At 38.8% G+C, this 17,459-nt stretch overlaps 1 protein-coding gene across 9 annotated transcripts in view; it reads right to left on the minus strand.

The window, feature by feature from the left end:
- Positions 1 to 16,634, minus strand: part of ANKRD50 (ankyrin repeat domain 50) — a 44,023-nt gene extending 27,389 nt beyond the window's left edge. The window contains exons 1-2 of one of the 9 annotated variants that reach the window (XM_036853076.1): positions 16,499 to 16,634; positions 14,036 to 14,989 (exon numbers count right to left, since the gene is read on the minus strand). In XM_036853076.1, coding sequence (XP_036708971.1) covers positions 14,036 to 14,547 — 512 coding nt within the window. In that variant the 5' untranslated portion in view covers positions 14,548 to 14,989; positions 16,499 to 16,634. Of the gene's footprint in view, positions 1 to 6,622; positions 6,745 to 13,744; positions 13,807 to 14,035; positions 15,314 to 15,821; positions 15,915 to 16,448 lie in introns of those variants that run through there. The other 8 variants (XM_036853078.1, XM_036853080.1, XM_036853081.1 and 5 more) reach the window with 8 other exon arrangements.
- Between the last annotated feature and the right edge of the window lie 825 nt (positions 16,635 to 17,459).

Below are 17,459 nucleotides of genomic sequence, written 5' to 3' on the forward strand. Positions count from 1 at the left end.
TAAAACAGGAGAGAACCAGAGAAATCTTCCTCATCGGGACTTCCACTGCCAGATAAAATGCAGTAGGTGGCAGCAGCCCAAAACTCCCGCTGCAATAGCTAGAAAAAAAATGTTATCCGTTACAAAATTTACATTTTTAAAGATATGAGAAAGCTGTTGAAGCAAGAGAACAAAATGAATTAGAACTCCAGAGGATGGGAGTTGATCCAAAATGAGCAAAACAAAAATAAAAAACCAAACCACCTGCTGCTTTCTCCTCAGGGGTCATTTGCTGATTTGAGGCATATAGTGATTTTAAGTATAGACTGAGAATCAGGCTTGGGCCACCCTGAGGGACTCTACCAGAGGAATAAAATCAGCACAACTTTCAGAGGTCAGCTATGTCTCTTTCAGAGAAAGTGCAAATCTGAGGTGTCCCTAACAAGAGGCTGATTTTCTCCAAGGTACATTTGCTAAATTCTGGGTTGTATTTAAAAAGCTGGGGAACTAGGATGAGTGTGTCTAAAAGCCAGCATGAAATCTCCCATAGTCTGTATGTTGAAGACAAAATTCTGCTAATGGGAGGGTACTTGCTTTAAACACAAAACCCATCCTCTTCAAGACATTTGTTAGAATTTGAAGGTATAAAGGGCAGGAAGTCAAAGGACTAAATAAATATTTCTTGGGGAAGAACTGAATTATCAAGTCCTTTCGGAACTCTCAATCAAAAGCTTAGAAGGTCCACACCAAAATAATAGAAATAAACTAGCAGTCTTACTAAGACTACAAAGGAGCCCCAGCCCACCTCCATCCCTGATTTTATCAGCCCCTCACTCTCTCTGACCAAATGAGAAAAACGAAAACCTTCTCTGATGAAAGATATTATCTGGAACTCTAGTCATTTAACACACTGTCTGACATACAATCAAAAATTATCAGACAGAAAAAGGGCAGAAATACGTGGTTGGTAATCTAGAGGAAAAAGAGACAATAAATACAGACTTAAATAATCTAGATATTATTGTTAGCATGATATTCATGGATTAAGAGATTCAACACTGAATTAGGAGATATATTCATAGATTAGGAGATTCAACAGTGAATTAGGAGATATATTCATGGGTTAGGAGATTCAACACTGCAAACACGTCAATTTCCACAAATTAATCTAAAGATTCAATGCAACCCTAATCAAAATCTCAGCCAGAATATTTGTGCACTCAATCTCTCATGTGGCCTCCACTATACCCTCAAAAGAGAACAAGAGTGAAAAAACAAATACTGTGTTATGTGTTAGTATTATTTTAAAAATAATTTTGACCTTGCAGGGGCCTACACCACACTTGGAGAAACACTAAACCATCCATGCCCCACTTGCCTAGATGATATTTTACACTTCGTTCTTCTCAAACTTCCATGATTTCCTTGCTCCCCATATTCACTTGCATCTATTGACCTTGTTTCCTAGATAATAAAAAATTATTTAAATAAGTATAAGTAACATTTAATATATAAATGTGTGCATGCACACACACACACACACACACACCCTTCTAGGCATATATAATTAGAAGAGAACTTCCACAAACTCATTGGAACATCTACTCTCCCAACCCACCTGCACTTATATCTACATACACTGCCTCCCCTCCTCTAACTATGGATGAACCATCTGTGCTCCTATCCCATACACTCTAATAACAGATCCTTCTTATCTTACCTTCTCAATGATTTACTTCCAGCACTTTGCCCTTTCTCTCTCGAATCATCAATCTCATCTCTTCTTTATCACCCTCAAACACATATCCTTCTCCAGCTATTATTCAACTTTGCTGCTCCCCTTCTTTACAGCAAAATGCCTCAAAAATTCTGCCGATATTTACTGCCTATTTACTCCTCTCACTTACTCATGATCTTATTATAATCAAGGTTTATTTTCCACTCCACCTATACCCCAAGACCTCCATGTTACTAAAATCAATCCTCAACTCAGCAAATACCTGACTTAGCTTATCACTTCCTCCTTCTAATGACACTGTCTTCACTTTGTCACCTGGCTTTCTGCTCCTTTCATATTAGCTACTTTTTCTTCATATATTCTCAACCTTTGAATTCTGAAGTACACTAAGGTTCAGATCTTGGATCTTCTGTCTTCTCTATTTACATTCATTCCTTACATAAGCTACTTAATGCTCTTAAATACCATCTATATTCCATTGAAACCAAATTGATATATAGAGACAGCACCTCTCTTTTGAATCTAGCCTTGTAAATCTAACTGCTTACCTAACTTCAGACGTCTAATGTTGAACATACGCAAAACTAAACTTCTGACCTCAAACTCCATCTTGCTCCTGTTAGTCTTCTTCTTTTCAGTAAAAGACAACTTCATCCTTACAATTTCTCAAGCCAAGTATCTTAGAACCAAGTATCCTTGGTTCTAAGTATCCTATCTAAGTACTTGGTTCTAAGTATCTAACCAAGTATCCTATCTCAAGCCAAGTATCCTTTACTCCTCTATTTTTCTCATATTCCACCATCCAATGTGCTATCAGGTCAATCTTAAAAATAATAAGAATACAACACTTCTCACCACCTCCACCGCTTCACCTTAGTCCAAGTATACTGTCTCTCACCTTAAATGCTGCACTGGCCACTTACTGGTTTCCTTGCTTCCACATTTACCACCCCAGTTCTCAACACAGTAGCTAGTGTGATCCTTTAAAATCATGTCATATGATGTTTCACTACTCTGTTTAAATGACTTAATGGCTTCCAATCTCCTCAAAGTAAAAATCAATGTCCTTATAGTGGCCTCCAAGTCCATACATTATGTGGCTCCTAACTACATCTCTACTTGTCTCATCTACTCAACTACTTGCTCACTCTGTTCCAGCCACACAGGCTCCCCCTTGTTTCTCTTGGATAATATTAAGCCAACTCCCACCTCAAGACTTTGTACTTGATATATCCTCAGTCTGGATACTTCCTTCAGGATGCCCTAACCTCCCCTATATAAATAGCAACACTCCTCCCCCAACCTACTCAGCACATCACTCCTACCATCCTTACTCTGCTTTGATTTTCCACGTAGCACTTATTGTGTAGTGATATGCTATGCATTATATACTATCTTCTTAACTTTTCATTTTTCTACTAACCACCCACCCCAACCCTCAAAATGTAAGCTCCATAAACACAGATGATATTTGCCACTTCTTTTTTACTAATATATCTCAGTATTAAGAATGGCATCTGGTGCATTCCTGGTATCTAATACATATTTGATAAATCAATGAATGAATGAATAAACCAAAGTAAAATAGAGAACTCAGAAATACATGCATGTGTATGTATGTGTGTGTGTGTATCTCACCGCAGTGGTATTACAAATCAATAGTGAAAGATGAGCCATTCAACAAATGCTGCTAGAACAATCAAGTAGAAAACAAGTTTTTAAATATTAAGACCCAAAAAGGCCAAAGTGTAAAGGAAATCATAAAAAGAAAAGATTGAGGGACTTCCCTGGTGGTGCAGTGGTTAAGAATCCACCTGCCAATGCAGGGGACACGGGTTCGATCCCTGGTCCAGGAAGATCCCACATGCCGTGGAGCAACTAAGCCTGTGCGCCACAACTACTGAGCCTGTGCTCTAGAGCCCGTGAGCCACAACTACTGAGCCTGCGTGCCACAAGTGCGCCTAGAGCCTGTGCTCCGTAACAAGAGAAGCCACCACAAAGAGAAGCCCGCGCACCACAATGAAGAGCAGCCCCCACTCGGCGCAACTAGGGAAAGCCCGCGCACAGCAACGAAGACCCAACACAGCCAAAAATAAATAAAATAAATAAATTTATAAAATTAATGAATAAATAAAATTATTAAAGTTATGAGAACTAGAACAATTTTAAAAAAAGAAAAGATATATTTGACTATATTCTTTTTTGTACATTTCAAAACAAAAATTTCACAAGCAAAATGACAAGCCACAGGATCAAGGATATTTAAAATAAGGTACCATTTCACATTCACTTTCCAGAACATAAAGAACTCTGACATTATGGCAAGTATTGGTGACCTAGTAGAGTAATGGAAACTCAAATTACACAGTACTACAAGAGGATAAACTGATGTAATTTTAAAGGGTAGTTGGTACTATCTCCTCAGAGTTGAAGATGGATATACACACCTTATGATCCAAAATTTCACTTCTAAGTATTCAACCTGGAATCACCCTTCATTACTATATTCCTAGTATAAGCACACCAGAATACCCAAGAATGTTTGTAACTGTTTTGTAAAGTTGAAAAAGTTGAATACATCTTAAATGAGTATCAACATGACAACAAATGAATTATAGTATAAAGAATGAAATTATATACTGTATGGTAAAGTGAATCATGTAGATCCACATATAAAAACTTGGCCAAACATAAAAAAAAAATGTTACACAGAAAATGTTGCAGAATAGTGCTAGCAACACAGTACTATTTATACAGAACAATGGTTTTCAAAGTGTAGTCTGGGGATCCCTAGAAGTCCCCTATTTGGGGTCATAATAAAACTAAGATGTCATTTGCCTTTTTCACTCTTGTTCTCACTCAAGGATAAAGTGGAGTTTTCTAGAGACTGCATGCAGAAACAGAACCATGATAATCCAGCTGTCTTTTATTAAGCCTAATATTAAAAAGATTTGCAAAACAATGTAAAACAACGCCCCTCTTTAAGTGTTTTTTTTTTGGTCTTGGACAGTATAGTTATTCTTTCATTAAAATGTTATTTATGTTAATAGATAAAGATTTAATAATATTAAATATATTAATACATATTTAAATATTAGTTTAAATTTTAAATAAACAAATATTTATAAATACAACCCACATAAACAAATTCTTTAGTGTCCGCAACAATTTTCAAGAGTATAAAGGGGACCTAGAATAAAAAAGTTTGAGAATTGCTGATGTGGAATCAAAAATGTACAGAACTAGAGCATGTAACAAGTATGTGTATATACATATATATCTATCTCCCTATGTATATAAACTGGTCAAACTGCATAGGCATAAAATGTAAATTCACAGGAGGGGTCACCTACAGGGTGTGAGTAGATCAGACTTAATGGGATACCTGGGTGGCTTCAAATGTGGATTATTTTTTCTTTAAAACAGAAACAGGAAACTCAGATTTAGAGCAAATATGGCAAAATGAGGAAGTACATGCATCTTTGTTTTTCTATTTTATTAACTTTCCTGTATAACTGAACCTTTGGGGGTAGGAGCAATCTATCATTTCCTCTGTAAATTTATTTTCTACAATTTCTTCCCCTTTAGTACCATTATTTTTTCCCTTTCAATTCCTGTGAAGTCCTCCGTTTGCAAGTTGCTTCTCTCCCTAAAGTAGCAATTTAACAAACACATTAGCTGAGATTTAAGCTACAAAAGTTTTTTCTCCTTTCTAAGTGAATATGAAATTTAAATGACAATGGCTGAAAGAATGATAAGAATTCTACAGATGAAACTATGGATTTATGACCTCATATGACTCACATCACATAACATATATCTGATGCTATTAAAAAGATTTTCCATTGATAAAAATTAATTTCAATATGAATTGTTGACACTGATGAAATCATCAAAAATACTGGTTTTAAATACTTTTCATCTATAACTATATAATCTACATGTATAGTATTATTCCACAGGAAAACAGAATATTTCAAAGCTGAATATGGTTAGAGCAATACAAATTATCAATGTGACAAAATTATAACATTTTAAAGTAAAATACAGTTACTCATTAATTCAGGAAATACTGAGTCTCTGCTATATTCTAAGCCCTGGAGATATAAAGACACAAGACAGACAAGTACTCTGCTCATTCCAGAAGGCAGACAGAAAGTCAAAGTGAACAAATGCACAAAATAATTCCCAATCATGATAGACACTGAAAATTAAGAAATAAAGAAAACAAAGTGAGATGTTGTGATTTAAGAAAATGACTGGGTGGGGAGACTTCTAAAGATTCAGTGGACAAGGGAAGATCTCAGAGGACGTAACATTAAAGCTGGTACACTAAGTGATACCAGAGCAAGTAGCCATACAAAAATCTGTTGGCCAGAATGTGACCTATTTCAGAACAATAATAACAATGTGGATGAAGAACCAATGAACAAGGCTGAAAACAGTACAGGCTGAAGTCAAAGGCTAGGTAAGGGCTAGACCATGTAAAGCTTAGATTTTATTCGGAAGGTAGTGAGAAGCTATCTGCAGGTTTTATGCAGAGAGTTATTAACAAGATCTGATTATCCTTAACTGCTTTGTGAAGATAAGAGGGACAACAATAGCAACAAGAAGACCAGTTAGGACACCACTGAAAGGGATAATGGGAGTGGCGGCAATGGAGATGAAGAAAAGTTGAGGTATTTGTTTTATCTTGGAAACAGAACAAAAGTACCTGACGGATTTGAGTGTAGGGGGTGAGTGAAATTGAGGAATCAATGAGGACTCCTAGATTTTTGATGAAAATTAATGATTTCCTATTTGAAATATTATTTCCTTAAGTTTTGTATTGTTAGCTATTTCCACAACAGTGATATACCACAACCACCCTAAAACCCAGTGGCTTGAAATAACAATCATTTATACTTTCTCCTGTGTCTATGAGTTCGTTGTACTCCAGGCTTGGAGTCAAGCTTCAGGTTGGGTCTGGTTTACTCCACATCTCCCTCATCCTCTTTGGACCAACAAGCTCACCAGAACATGTTCTTCTGAAGGTAATGAGACACAAAAAGGACAAGCCCAATCACTCACGCACATGTTAAGCCTCTGTTTGGGTAATGTCTACTAACATCCCACTGGCCAAAGCAAATCACATGGCTGAGCCAAAATCAAAAGGCAGAGAAGTACACTTCTCTAGCAGAAGGACTGCAATATCACATGGCAAAGACCAAGGATACATGGAGAGAAGAAGAACAAAAGCAAATAATTCAATCCACACCAGTTTCTATATATTCAAATCATGATTCACAACTGTAAAAGGTCACCAGTTTTTGGAATGTTCCAAATCATTTCTCAAGATAACCACAATTAAGATATAATTAGTTCTCTTAATTAATACCTATTTTTATTAAGTAATTACATGAACATTTTCAAATTCTACTTTATTACCAAAGACTATATTTAGCTACACTACATGTGTTGTAGAAAAAAAATGACATTAGGGATATTTCTGAGATTAAGATAACATGAAAGAAAGAAACTGGTTTGAAATTTAAAACAATTGTATAGTATGGTCAAAGACATCACTAGAACAACTAGAGAGGAAAGACAGGCAACCAATCAGAATACACTTCAAAGATTTTTTGAAGGGGAGAAAAATAAGTATTTACTTATTTTACTTCATAAAATCAAACCATTACATTGTATAGAAGCCATTATACTTCATAAGATATTTTCTAAAAAGCAAAATTGCTAAAAACAAAGTTAAGGGCTAAAAAACAAACTAAAAAAAAATCTGCAAAATATATAACAAACAAAAGGTCCATATCCTTACTATGTATATCAAGTTCTTACTAAACACTAAGAAAAATAAGGCTATTCTTATTCATATCTCTTGTCGACTTTAACATTGTCTCATATGCTTAAAAATATTTCTTGAAAGAATAAATGAGCTTAATGTGTTCTGGTGAAGTCTGGAAACATGATACATACTTTAGATGGAAGAGAACCAAATTACGAAGAGCTTTTGAAGCCAAGCAGAGAAATTTAATTTGTTGTAGAGGTTATCACAGGCTCAGAGGAATGGCCTAAAGAAAGCACTGTTATACTATGGTTAATTGGCCAACTGTTACCAAAATGAAATACATATAGAGAGGCTAAGATTAAGTAGAACATCCAGGAGGTGATGAACAAAAATTCTAGATTAGGGGAAAAGAATTCAAGAACCATTCCAAGAAAAAGATTAAATACCGTAGACTAGAGAAATATAATAGAAAATAGTCAAAGAAAATTCTAGAATCTAGCCTGGGCAGTGCTTCTCAAACTTCAATGTGCACAGAATTCACTTAGGAATCTTGTTAAAAGGCAGATTCAGTTCAGTAGATTCGAGATTCTGCATTTATAGTAACCTCCCAGGTGGTGCCACTATTGTTGCTCTTAAGATCATACTTTTAAGTAGAAAGGGTCTAGGAAATAAGAGTAATTATGGAACAACTTAGATAAGAGAGTCAGTTTTCCCAGAAGCCAAGACAACGATCAAGCCTCATATTACATGCTTTCTTATCAGCCTGTGTCCCTCCTTCTTAGCACTTACCAAAGCTCCATTTTTACATTTATTTTTGTGATTATTTGTTCAATGTATTTCCCCCCACTGAGCTCAGTGTCCTGTTTGGCTCACCACTTCAGTCCTGTTATCTGGACATTGGCACACATCTGGCACATAGCAGGTGCTGGTTATTTGTTTAAGAAATGAATGGGGCTTCCCTGATGGCGCAGTGGTTAAGAATCTGCCTGCCAGTGCAGGGGACACGGGTTCGAGCCCTGGTCCAGGAAGATCCCACATGCCGTGGGGCAACTAAGCCCGTGTGCCACAACTACTGAGCCTGTGCTCTAGAGCCTGCGAGGCACAACTACTGAGCCCGCGTGCCACAACTACTCAAGCCCACACGCCTAGAGCCTGTTCTCCACAACAAGAGAAGCCACTGCAATGAGAAGCCCGCGCACCGCAACGAAGAGTAGCCCCCACTCACTGCAACTAGAGAAAGCCGCGCACAGCAACAAGGAACCAAAGTAGCCGAAAATAAATAAATAAAATAATAAATAAATTTATAAAAAAAAAAAAAGGAATGAATGAGTCAACGAAGAGAAATGCTAAGAGATGCTGGATTGAACAGAGGAAGGTAAGTGAGAGACACTCCAGTGAAAAGATACATGTTGATCAGAATGAAGACAAAGGCTGTTGATGTAGATCTGATTGCTATCATATTAGACATGAGCATCGGTAGCCATGTAAGTAAATAAAATTACTGAAGGAGTGTATATACAAAGAGAGAAGATCTAAGGAAGCTTTGTTGGACAAACAGCCAGAGAGAACCTAGAGGAAGGGCCACCAAAGGATACAGTCAGACAGGAGATTCTGAATGCGAGAAAGCACAAATAATGAAGAAAGTTCTAACATATATCATCTAAGGCTAAAGATCGACTGAGTAGTGGATTCAGAAAAGCTATTATGCTTAAACATCTTTCTGTAAATATGTAGACGTAGAAGTCAGATTTTAGCACGTTAAGAAAAAATGAGGTGATAGGGAAGAAGTAGTAGTACTTGCATGTACAAATTCAAGATAATATAGTAGCAAATTTGGGGGGAGATAAAAATTATAGTGTTTCTCTACTCAGAGGAATGGAAAACATGTTCATGTTTGAAAATGCCCACAGGAGCCAGGCTGGCATATATAAACAAACGAAGTAGTCTTGGGATAGAATAATAGAGAGTGGAGGAGACGGAATCAAATTAGAATGTGTAGGCCCCACATAAAGACAGCAGCTAACACAGTGCCACCAGATTATTGCTTCAAAAAAAATGAAAAGCTAATAGTGTCAAAATTTCCAATTTTTTTTTTCAAGAAAACCCCCAAATCTGGATAGGTGTGTGAAATTTCCTGAATTGGATAAAAAATATATTCAACCTATAGGGCACTACTTTACTTCACTCTTTCTGATCCAAAATAAAATCTGAGTTATCAAGAAGTAAATAAAAAAATGGCCAAGCAGAATTAAGAACGCGGCTAATGTTAAACAGTATAAATATGGAGCAATATGTTATGCCACTACAGAACTGATTAAATGTTGAGGACTAGTTCAGCAAATGACAAAGGTACCAGGAACCAAAGGAAGCAGCACTTAGACATGAAGTATAAAAGAGAGAGAAAGCCCGTCTAGGGTAAAAGGAAAAGATTTTAGGAAGGGAAAGTGCGAGGGTTTGAATGCATGGAAGTCCATATCAAAGTCAAAATAACATAAGAGTTGGAAGCAACAGACAATTCAGTGGAAAGTGACACTATTACACTAAAAGAAATGTAGAATTTTGATTATGAAAATTATATTTTCATTTATTTTATTCAAAATGTGAACTGTAAAGACACTTTTACAAGATCTTTTAATCCGACAATATTTAAGAATAGATAATGATGGTTATCTTAAATAGTCTTAGATATTCAAGACAGATAATGGAAAGGAAATATTTTGCCTTGAACATACCCCACAACTGAGGGTAAGAAGGAAGCACACGCTCCAGTCCCATTCTGTTCTTTGCCCCTTTGTTGAGTTTGCCAAAAATACTTGGAGCCAGTTAAGACAGAAGACAGACATCTGGCCACGTAAAACTATCTGGACCAATCCACATTCATACATACTAAAGAGCAGACAGCAGGTTAATAAATTAATAATCACTATACCAGTCTGGTCTGCATTTAAAACTGACCTAAATGATATAACATTTCAATTTCCTTTCTTATGCAAGCACTTCAGCTGTCCTTCAATCAGGTTCAAGCACATTCTAGATAGGTAAGTAGTATTATTCACTCCTTCAAATGATAATCATTCAGCACTTACTATATGCAAAGTGCTCTTCAAAGCGCTATGGTAAACATAAAATATTAATCAGTCATGAATAATGTCACGAAGAAACATATGCCTAATAGAGGAGATTACAGAACATGTATGCATAAATAATTACAAAAGAAGTTAAAAATCTAAAGAGATACCAGTGAAGAACTATAAAATGTTCAAGAGGGAGATAAAAAGATTAGAAAGAAAATTTCACCATTCAAGGATTCTTAGTCAACATAAAAATAAAGGTCACAGTCTAGTCTTCTAGCTCCCAATCCTTTTCTAACAAGCCATTGTTATCTTTCACCACTTCTCACACGACTTTTCTACTAAACTCTCAAAGTTTAGAGTCGTTCATCCTTAATTCTTCATCACGATTTTATTCCATTTACACTTAATTTGTGGTACCACTGAAGATGTTTAATTAATTCCTATCAACATTACACAGAACAAAATCTTTTTACTCGACTCCAAAAAATTGACATCACACACAGAATTGACTCACACCTGGCCTTGCAGATTGTTAACCAGAAATAAAAGAGAATGATATCCACGAGGAACAAAGCTTTGTACTTCTACTCCACATCCATCTAACTCTCCAAAAAAGACCCTTGGGGGTTCAAGGACCATGATAGTAAAGTTCAGAAAGAAGTTTCTGGTTGAAAAAATAACCATCTTCAGTTGTGCTTCTAAACCAATCACAGGATCTAAAACCACTAGCCCTTCCCTCATTCCATAACTTAGATGCCTTGATCCTTCTGTCAAAAACAACTGGAATTTGTTTTACAGTTAGAGGACTACTAGGAAACTCTACCTCTAACACTAATTCTAGAAAAGACAATTCAACACAAAAGGCAAAGTTTTGCAATAAAAGCCTGAAGCGGGAGGCAGAATGAAAGAAATCAGCATTTGGTTCTCAAAACAAGTAAAAATGTAATTGTCATCAACTTAGTTCCACCAACAGAAACAGATAAAATATATATATTCTAAATGTAGTAACAATAGCTTTTCACTTTAACCAGTGAAGAAAAATGGAGAAGAACAAAAATAAGAAATTAATGTCTTCATTCATCATTCTCTTCAACAGATAATCTAATTCCATTCGTGTTAAAATGTTCATGTGCTGCATCTACAGTAAGTATCTATATATTGATACCTGAAGTATCAATATTATTTCTTTTTATAGAAATAAGATAAATATTAGCATAAGAACTTAAAGCTCCATGAAGACGGTATTTTGTCTGTTCGGTTCACTGATTTATCCACATCTGAATACCTAACACACAGACAGTTCTCAATAAATATCTCCAGCTGAACTGTGCTTAAAACACAAAAGGCTCTCAATAAACATTTGCTGTAAGAATGAATGAATGGATGTCAGAAGAAATTTCTTGACAACTAAATCTCAGAATCAACAGACTATACTCTACCATGTCAGAAGGAAAAGAAGTAGCAATATTTAACATGAAGTTTAAGATTAACATGAAGTTTCTTTTTTTAATTATCGTGAAGAAAATGTGATTTCAAAAAACTGGTAATTAACAAGTTACCACTTAGCTATGTGACTTCATGTAAGAAGTTAGCTTGCAGCACTACATACTGTATCTAGTATCATTAAGGGTAAAAAAATAGGGATAAAAAATTAGGACGTAAAACTGAAGAAAAGCAGATAAAAAGCATTAATTACTGAATCACTCTGAAATTTCCCCAACTTTGTGGATCTGTGAAGAACTAAGATTTATCTTTATCAATTTTCTATTTCTATTAAATTGTTTCACACATGAATATATAAAGCCATCAATATTATCCAGTGTTAGATGTTAAGAAAGTAACAATACACAAACTGGTTTGGGAGGTTGTTTTTGTCAAAAATGAAAAAAAAAAACAAAACAAACTTTTCTTTGTTTATATTTCATCTCCCATCATGTTATAATTACCTCCAGCTCTGTCTCCCTCAAAATATTGCAACTCTTTGAAAATAATTATCTTTTGTTCCATTGTCTACTTGTTGAATTACATCTAACCCTGCCTAAATAAAATTCCTATCAAAAATACATTCCTATCAAAATTCTCTAAAGGACTTATCTAACAAGTCAATCAGTCACTAATAAAACCCACAATGAAATCTTAACTATTTGTCCAAAAGCAGAGGCCTAGATCATCTAATGCCATAGACTATGTAAAAATATTTCTTTTTAATTTTTGTGTTCTCATGTCTGCATTCGACTATGGTCATTTTACTGCTTCACAGTCTTGAAGGAAATGTAGCTCTGTGAATTATCAGAAACAGCTTTTCCAATATCAAAGTTACCTAATTTATTTAATGATTCATTACTTTAATGAAAAAGAAAGTGACCCAAGTTTTTGAAAGATCCAGTGGAAGATTAATAAGAGCACCAAAATGGTCCAAGTGGAAAGACTAGGCTTTCCCTAACCAAGTACAGACCGGGAATACAAAGTGATTAGCTCCTTCTGTCAACCAGAAAATCAATACTGGTGTGGTTTTTACACACAGCTCTATTGGCTTCTTATTCCCCTTCAATGAGTAACTAAAACTCACAGGAAAAAAAATTACAGAAAATCCATCTGAGTAGAAGGATCTTTTTCAAGAAAATCTCTGACACTATAGGGAAAGATTTGCTTAGAATCAGAATATATCAAAAATATAGTTATCAGACTTGATTTTAAATATTTAAAGGTATTAGAAATTTACATAGCTAATTCCAATAAAACAAATTGCATAATTACATAATTTAGTTAGACTAAGTTCAACTTAGACTATAAGCTCTTTGAAACATTTCCTAAGGTGTCAATAAATGCAGTTTATGAAATTACTTATAAGAAATGAAAACTCAGCTCTTCAACTAGTGATAGTATCTCCAGAAAAAGCAGTAAGTCAAGAGGAAAAGAGCTGTTTATGGTCAGAGACTTAAGTCTCTTAAAAGTTAAGTTTAATATTAAAGACTGCATTATTGATTCCATACACAGTGATTCCATATTGAACACTGTCTATCAAACCTGGCATCTCATACTTGTGATACAGGTATTGCCTAACCTATTTCCTCATTAATTTAAGAATGATATAACAATTCTAACGCTGATTTTGATGGCTAACAGCAGAAGATAACAGATTTGCCCTGAGTTTTACTGGATGGCACTTACACATTAAAAAGTCTGCAAGAATATCACACCTCTCAAATTAAGTTTCTTCAGTGCTTCACGTTCTGTTATTAAACAAGTAAAAGATATACTTTTAATCCATATCCTTACAATACAAAGCTTAAATTTTATTTCCTTCAACAAAGTAAACAGGTGTATTCATAACCCCAGGTTATCCCCAAATATACAGTGGTAGTAAAAGCACTGGCAAAGTTAAGAAACAAACAAAAAAAAAACGAAAAAAACTTTAATTTTTGCACAGAAACCAGAACACCATGACATTCTTATTGTTACCTTTTAAATGCTTCAGCTGGGTTTCTCTCACATTCCCCGGGCTGTAGGAGGCTTTGAACTGCTGGATCCCTTAGCTTGTCCTCATATCCTTGGAGAAGTCCACTGCGGCAGATCTGGGCAACCAGACCTCTAATAAACCCTCCAACACACAAAGTATCAGAGTCCTGGGCTTTGCAGAAATGAAAGGCCAAAGCCTGGCGATGTAAGCCTCTCTGCAAGCTTGTAGGTGAACTTGGCCACAAGAGCTCAGTGCATAAGGCTGTCTTGCCACTGCCAGGCCCTCCTACCAATAACACGCCCCAGGCAGCTCCTTTGCCAGAGACAACACTAGCGTTATTCCCAGAATTCATTACAAGGGGCGGTGTGTTGACAGCACTGTTGCAGCAGTTAGTTTTCTCCTGGAGGCAATGCTGAAGCTTGTGGAAAGCCCACTCCCTACAGTAAAACTGCTTCCCCTGCAGTAAACTCGTTTGAGCCATTTTGCAGACTTTCTCTTCCCAAGGATTAGTCATAATAGGTTTCTTAGAGTCAACATTTGCTAGAATCTGGGTACGTCAACACAGGTCTTTACATCCATTAGGACATAACTTGCATATTAAGTTGACTTTGAATGACAAGAGTAACCAGTTACAGTAAAATTCAACAGCCACATAGTCCGTCTGCCAACAGAATGTGCATGACTTTATTTGGCTCTTTATTCCTGATAATCAGCAGAGAATATAATAGTTTATATTAATTGTTGAACTGATGGAAAACTGCCTGGTCCCGAACCTTGGCCAACACTTTTCCTATATCTTGATGGGTCGCAAAACTCCATGGTTACATCTGGAGTTCATGTGATTGTGGATGTTTCAAGTATGCAGATGAGACAATACATCTGGAAAACTGAAGAGAAAGCCCAATCTTTCAATTTGTACAAAATGCTTTTCCAGATCACAAGCGTTAAGTCTGTATCTGAAAATTAGATGCAGAAAAGGTGTCCATTATAGTAAATGCTACCAAAGAGATTACATTTATACAGTAGATTGTCAGTGCTCTACTCCTTGTTGAAGGATAGTCACTCAGAGTACGAGACCCTGCCAGTTTTAAGTATATGGGCAACTGCCAGGGAAGGAACTGTTTCAGATTACTGTCTCTTATGTGGCAAAAATGGCAAACCACTGTTAACACCTTCTTAATTCAAAGCATTCATAAAACGCATTTTTCAAGATGCTAATGAACCTGTTCACAGGCTTCTCGGTTTAAGATGTCCAGGTAATCAATAATTCCCACCAGTAACTAAAATAAAACAAAAATATCTCAGTGCAAAATATCACATGCTAAAAGCTTACTTATCAAAGAATACAATTTACCAGTTACAGTAATCTCAAAAATCCATACACTTCATCTTCGGCACTTTCAAAAAGTTGGACAACTACCCCAAAATCATAATTACATTTTCCTTTCTGTATTTTTCTTCCTCTATAGTTAGGCTTCCCAAACAGCTACATTTTAATCAAGTTACCCTGGATTTTTAAAGCCTCACTGTAGAAAGGAGAGAAAAAAAAGACTTTAGGCACATGCAGTAACATCCTTAACTCTAGCCAAAAAGGTCTTTCCGACCAGCTTGGTAGAACAGCGCCAGTTCAGGAAGCTCCATTAACTTGCACAGCCCAGCCAGTCAAGGGCTCTGTTTACGCGACTAGCCACACTTCTTTGTTGATAGTTTGCAAAACCTAGGGGATGATTATCAGGGTTGTGGCTAGATGGGAATGGGTTGGAAAGAAAAAAAGGCGGGTGAGCTTACATGAATGATAAATCCGAACACAAGTACTATGGGAATGCTTCCTTCCTCTGAGCCGAAGGGGGGAACGTTTCGGAGGGGGGTTAGGAATGAAATCTACTACTGTGGCCGCAGAAAAGGCTGCGGGGCAGAGTGCCTTCCAGGCAGGAAAGGGATAAGGAGCGGAGGGCTTCAGGACCGGTGGGTGTTCGCCTACAGTTCCGGCCTCTAGTTTCAGCTGATAGACAAAAGGAACTCCGGGATTCCCAGCGACGGGAACCACCTTTGGTTTCAACAGCCCCAAGGAGCCACAGGGGGGCCACCTTGGAGAGGCCACGGACGGAGGTGCAGCCTCCACACCGAGGTCTTCCTTCCAGAAGGCTGGGAACGCCTCGGCACCCCGCCCCGCCCCGAGATCGGGGTGTGTCTTTTGAAGGGGGAGGGGGTGCCCGACGTCCTTGCCAATCCTTGAGGAGGGGTCGCCTCCGGGCGGCGTCCAGCTCCGCGTCCCTACCCCGGGCGCCGCTCCCGTCCCCGCCCGGCCCGCGGCGGAACGACGGGAGAAGTCGGGTCTGGGGCCGGAGGCAGGACAGGGTGGCTGGGTGGGTGGGTCAGGTCGTAGCCCCCGGCACATGCCCCCAAGAATCCGACCTGAGCGTGGGGCCTCGCTTCCACCGCCGCCGCCGCCGCCCCTCGGTTACCTCGGTCCCGGCCGCCGCCGCCGCCGCCGCCGCCGAGGACTCTCAGCTTCAGACACTTGCTTCGCTGAGAAGCCGCCGCCGCCGCCGCCGCCGCCAGCGCTCTCCGGTCTCCAACTGCAGCCGCCTCCTCCGCCCGGCCCGGAGCACGCTCCGGGTTCCAGATCCTCCTCTTGGCCCCCGGCAACTGCCAGTTCCAGCTGCCCCAGCAGCCTTGGCTGTGCTCCTCCCAACCCCCACTGGCCAACCGCCGCCGCCGCCGCCGCCGCAGCCGCCGTCGTCAGGGCAGTGACTGTCTCAGGCAGCCCCGGATCGGCCGGCTCCGCCCCGCCCCGCAGCCCCGCCCCCTCGGCACAAGCCCCGCCCCTCCCGGCCGCAAGGCCTTTCTTCGGCCGCCGGCTCCGCCCCCTTGCCTCGCCCCTCCCCCACCGGGCCGTCCAGTCGCCGCCCGTGCCTGGGCGTGTGCAACCGCCTGGGACCCGTTGCCTGCGCCGCGGGGAGACCATTCTGGGGGCGGCTTCGGGGCTCCGCCTTTCTCGGGGACGGGGGCGGAGAAAGGGGCGGGGGCTGCGTTCTCGCGTCCCCGAGCTCACGCGAGTCGCTGCCCCCCCTTCAGCACTCAGCCCTGAGCCTTCCTTTGTCTTCCAGGCTGAGGGACTCCGCTGGCTTTGGGGGCCGTGTCCGATGCTAGGAGGGGCAGTTGAGCTGGGAGAGTTGCCCCTTGCCACTCCCTTAACCCTCTTGTCCCCAAAGGCCACTCCGGGCCCGTTGTATTCCTCAGTCATCCGGGTCCCCTTTCAATCTATTAAATTCTGGTGATGCTTTAACTTTCTCAGTCTGGGGCTAAGAGAAGCAAGTAAAGACCGGGTAGAAGGTTGTAAAACTAAAAATCGTAGGGGTGTGGGGCGATGTTCCCACCTGCCTCATGTGAAGGACATGGCCAGATGGAGGTAGAAAGTAATCA

This window comes from Balaenoptera musculus, chromosome 5 (genome assembly GCF_009873245.2).
Source record: "Balaenoptera musculus isolate JJ_BM4_2016_0621 chromosome 5, mBalMus1.pri.v3, whole genome shotgun sequence".
NCBI classification, from domain to species: Eukaryota; Metazoa; Chordata; class Mammalia; order Artiodactyla; family Balaenopteridae; genus Balaenoptera; species Balaenoptera musculus.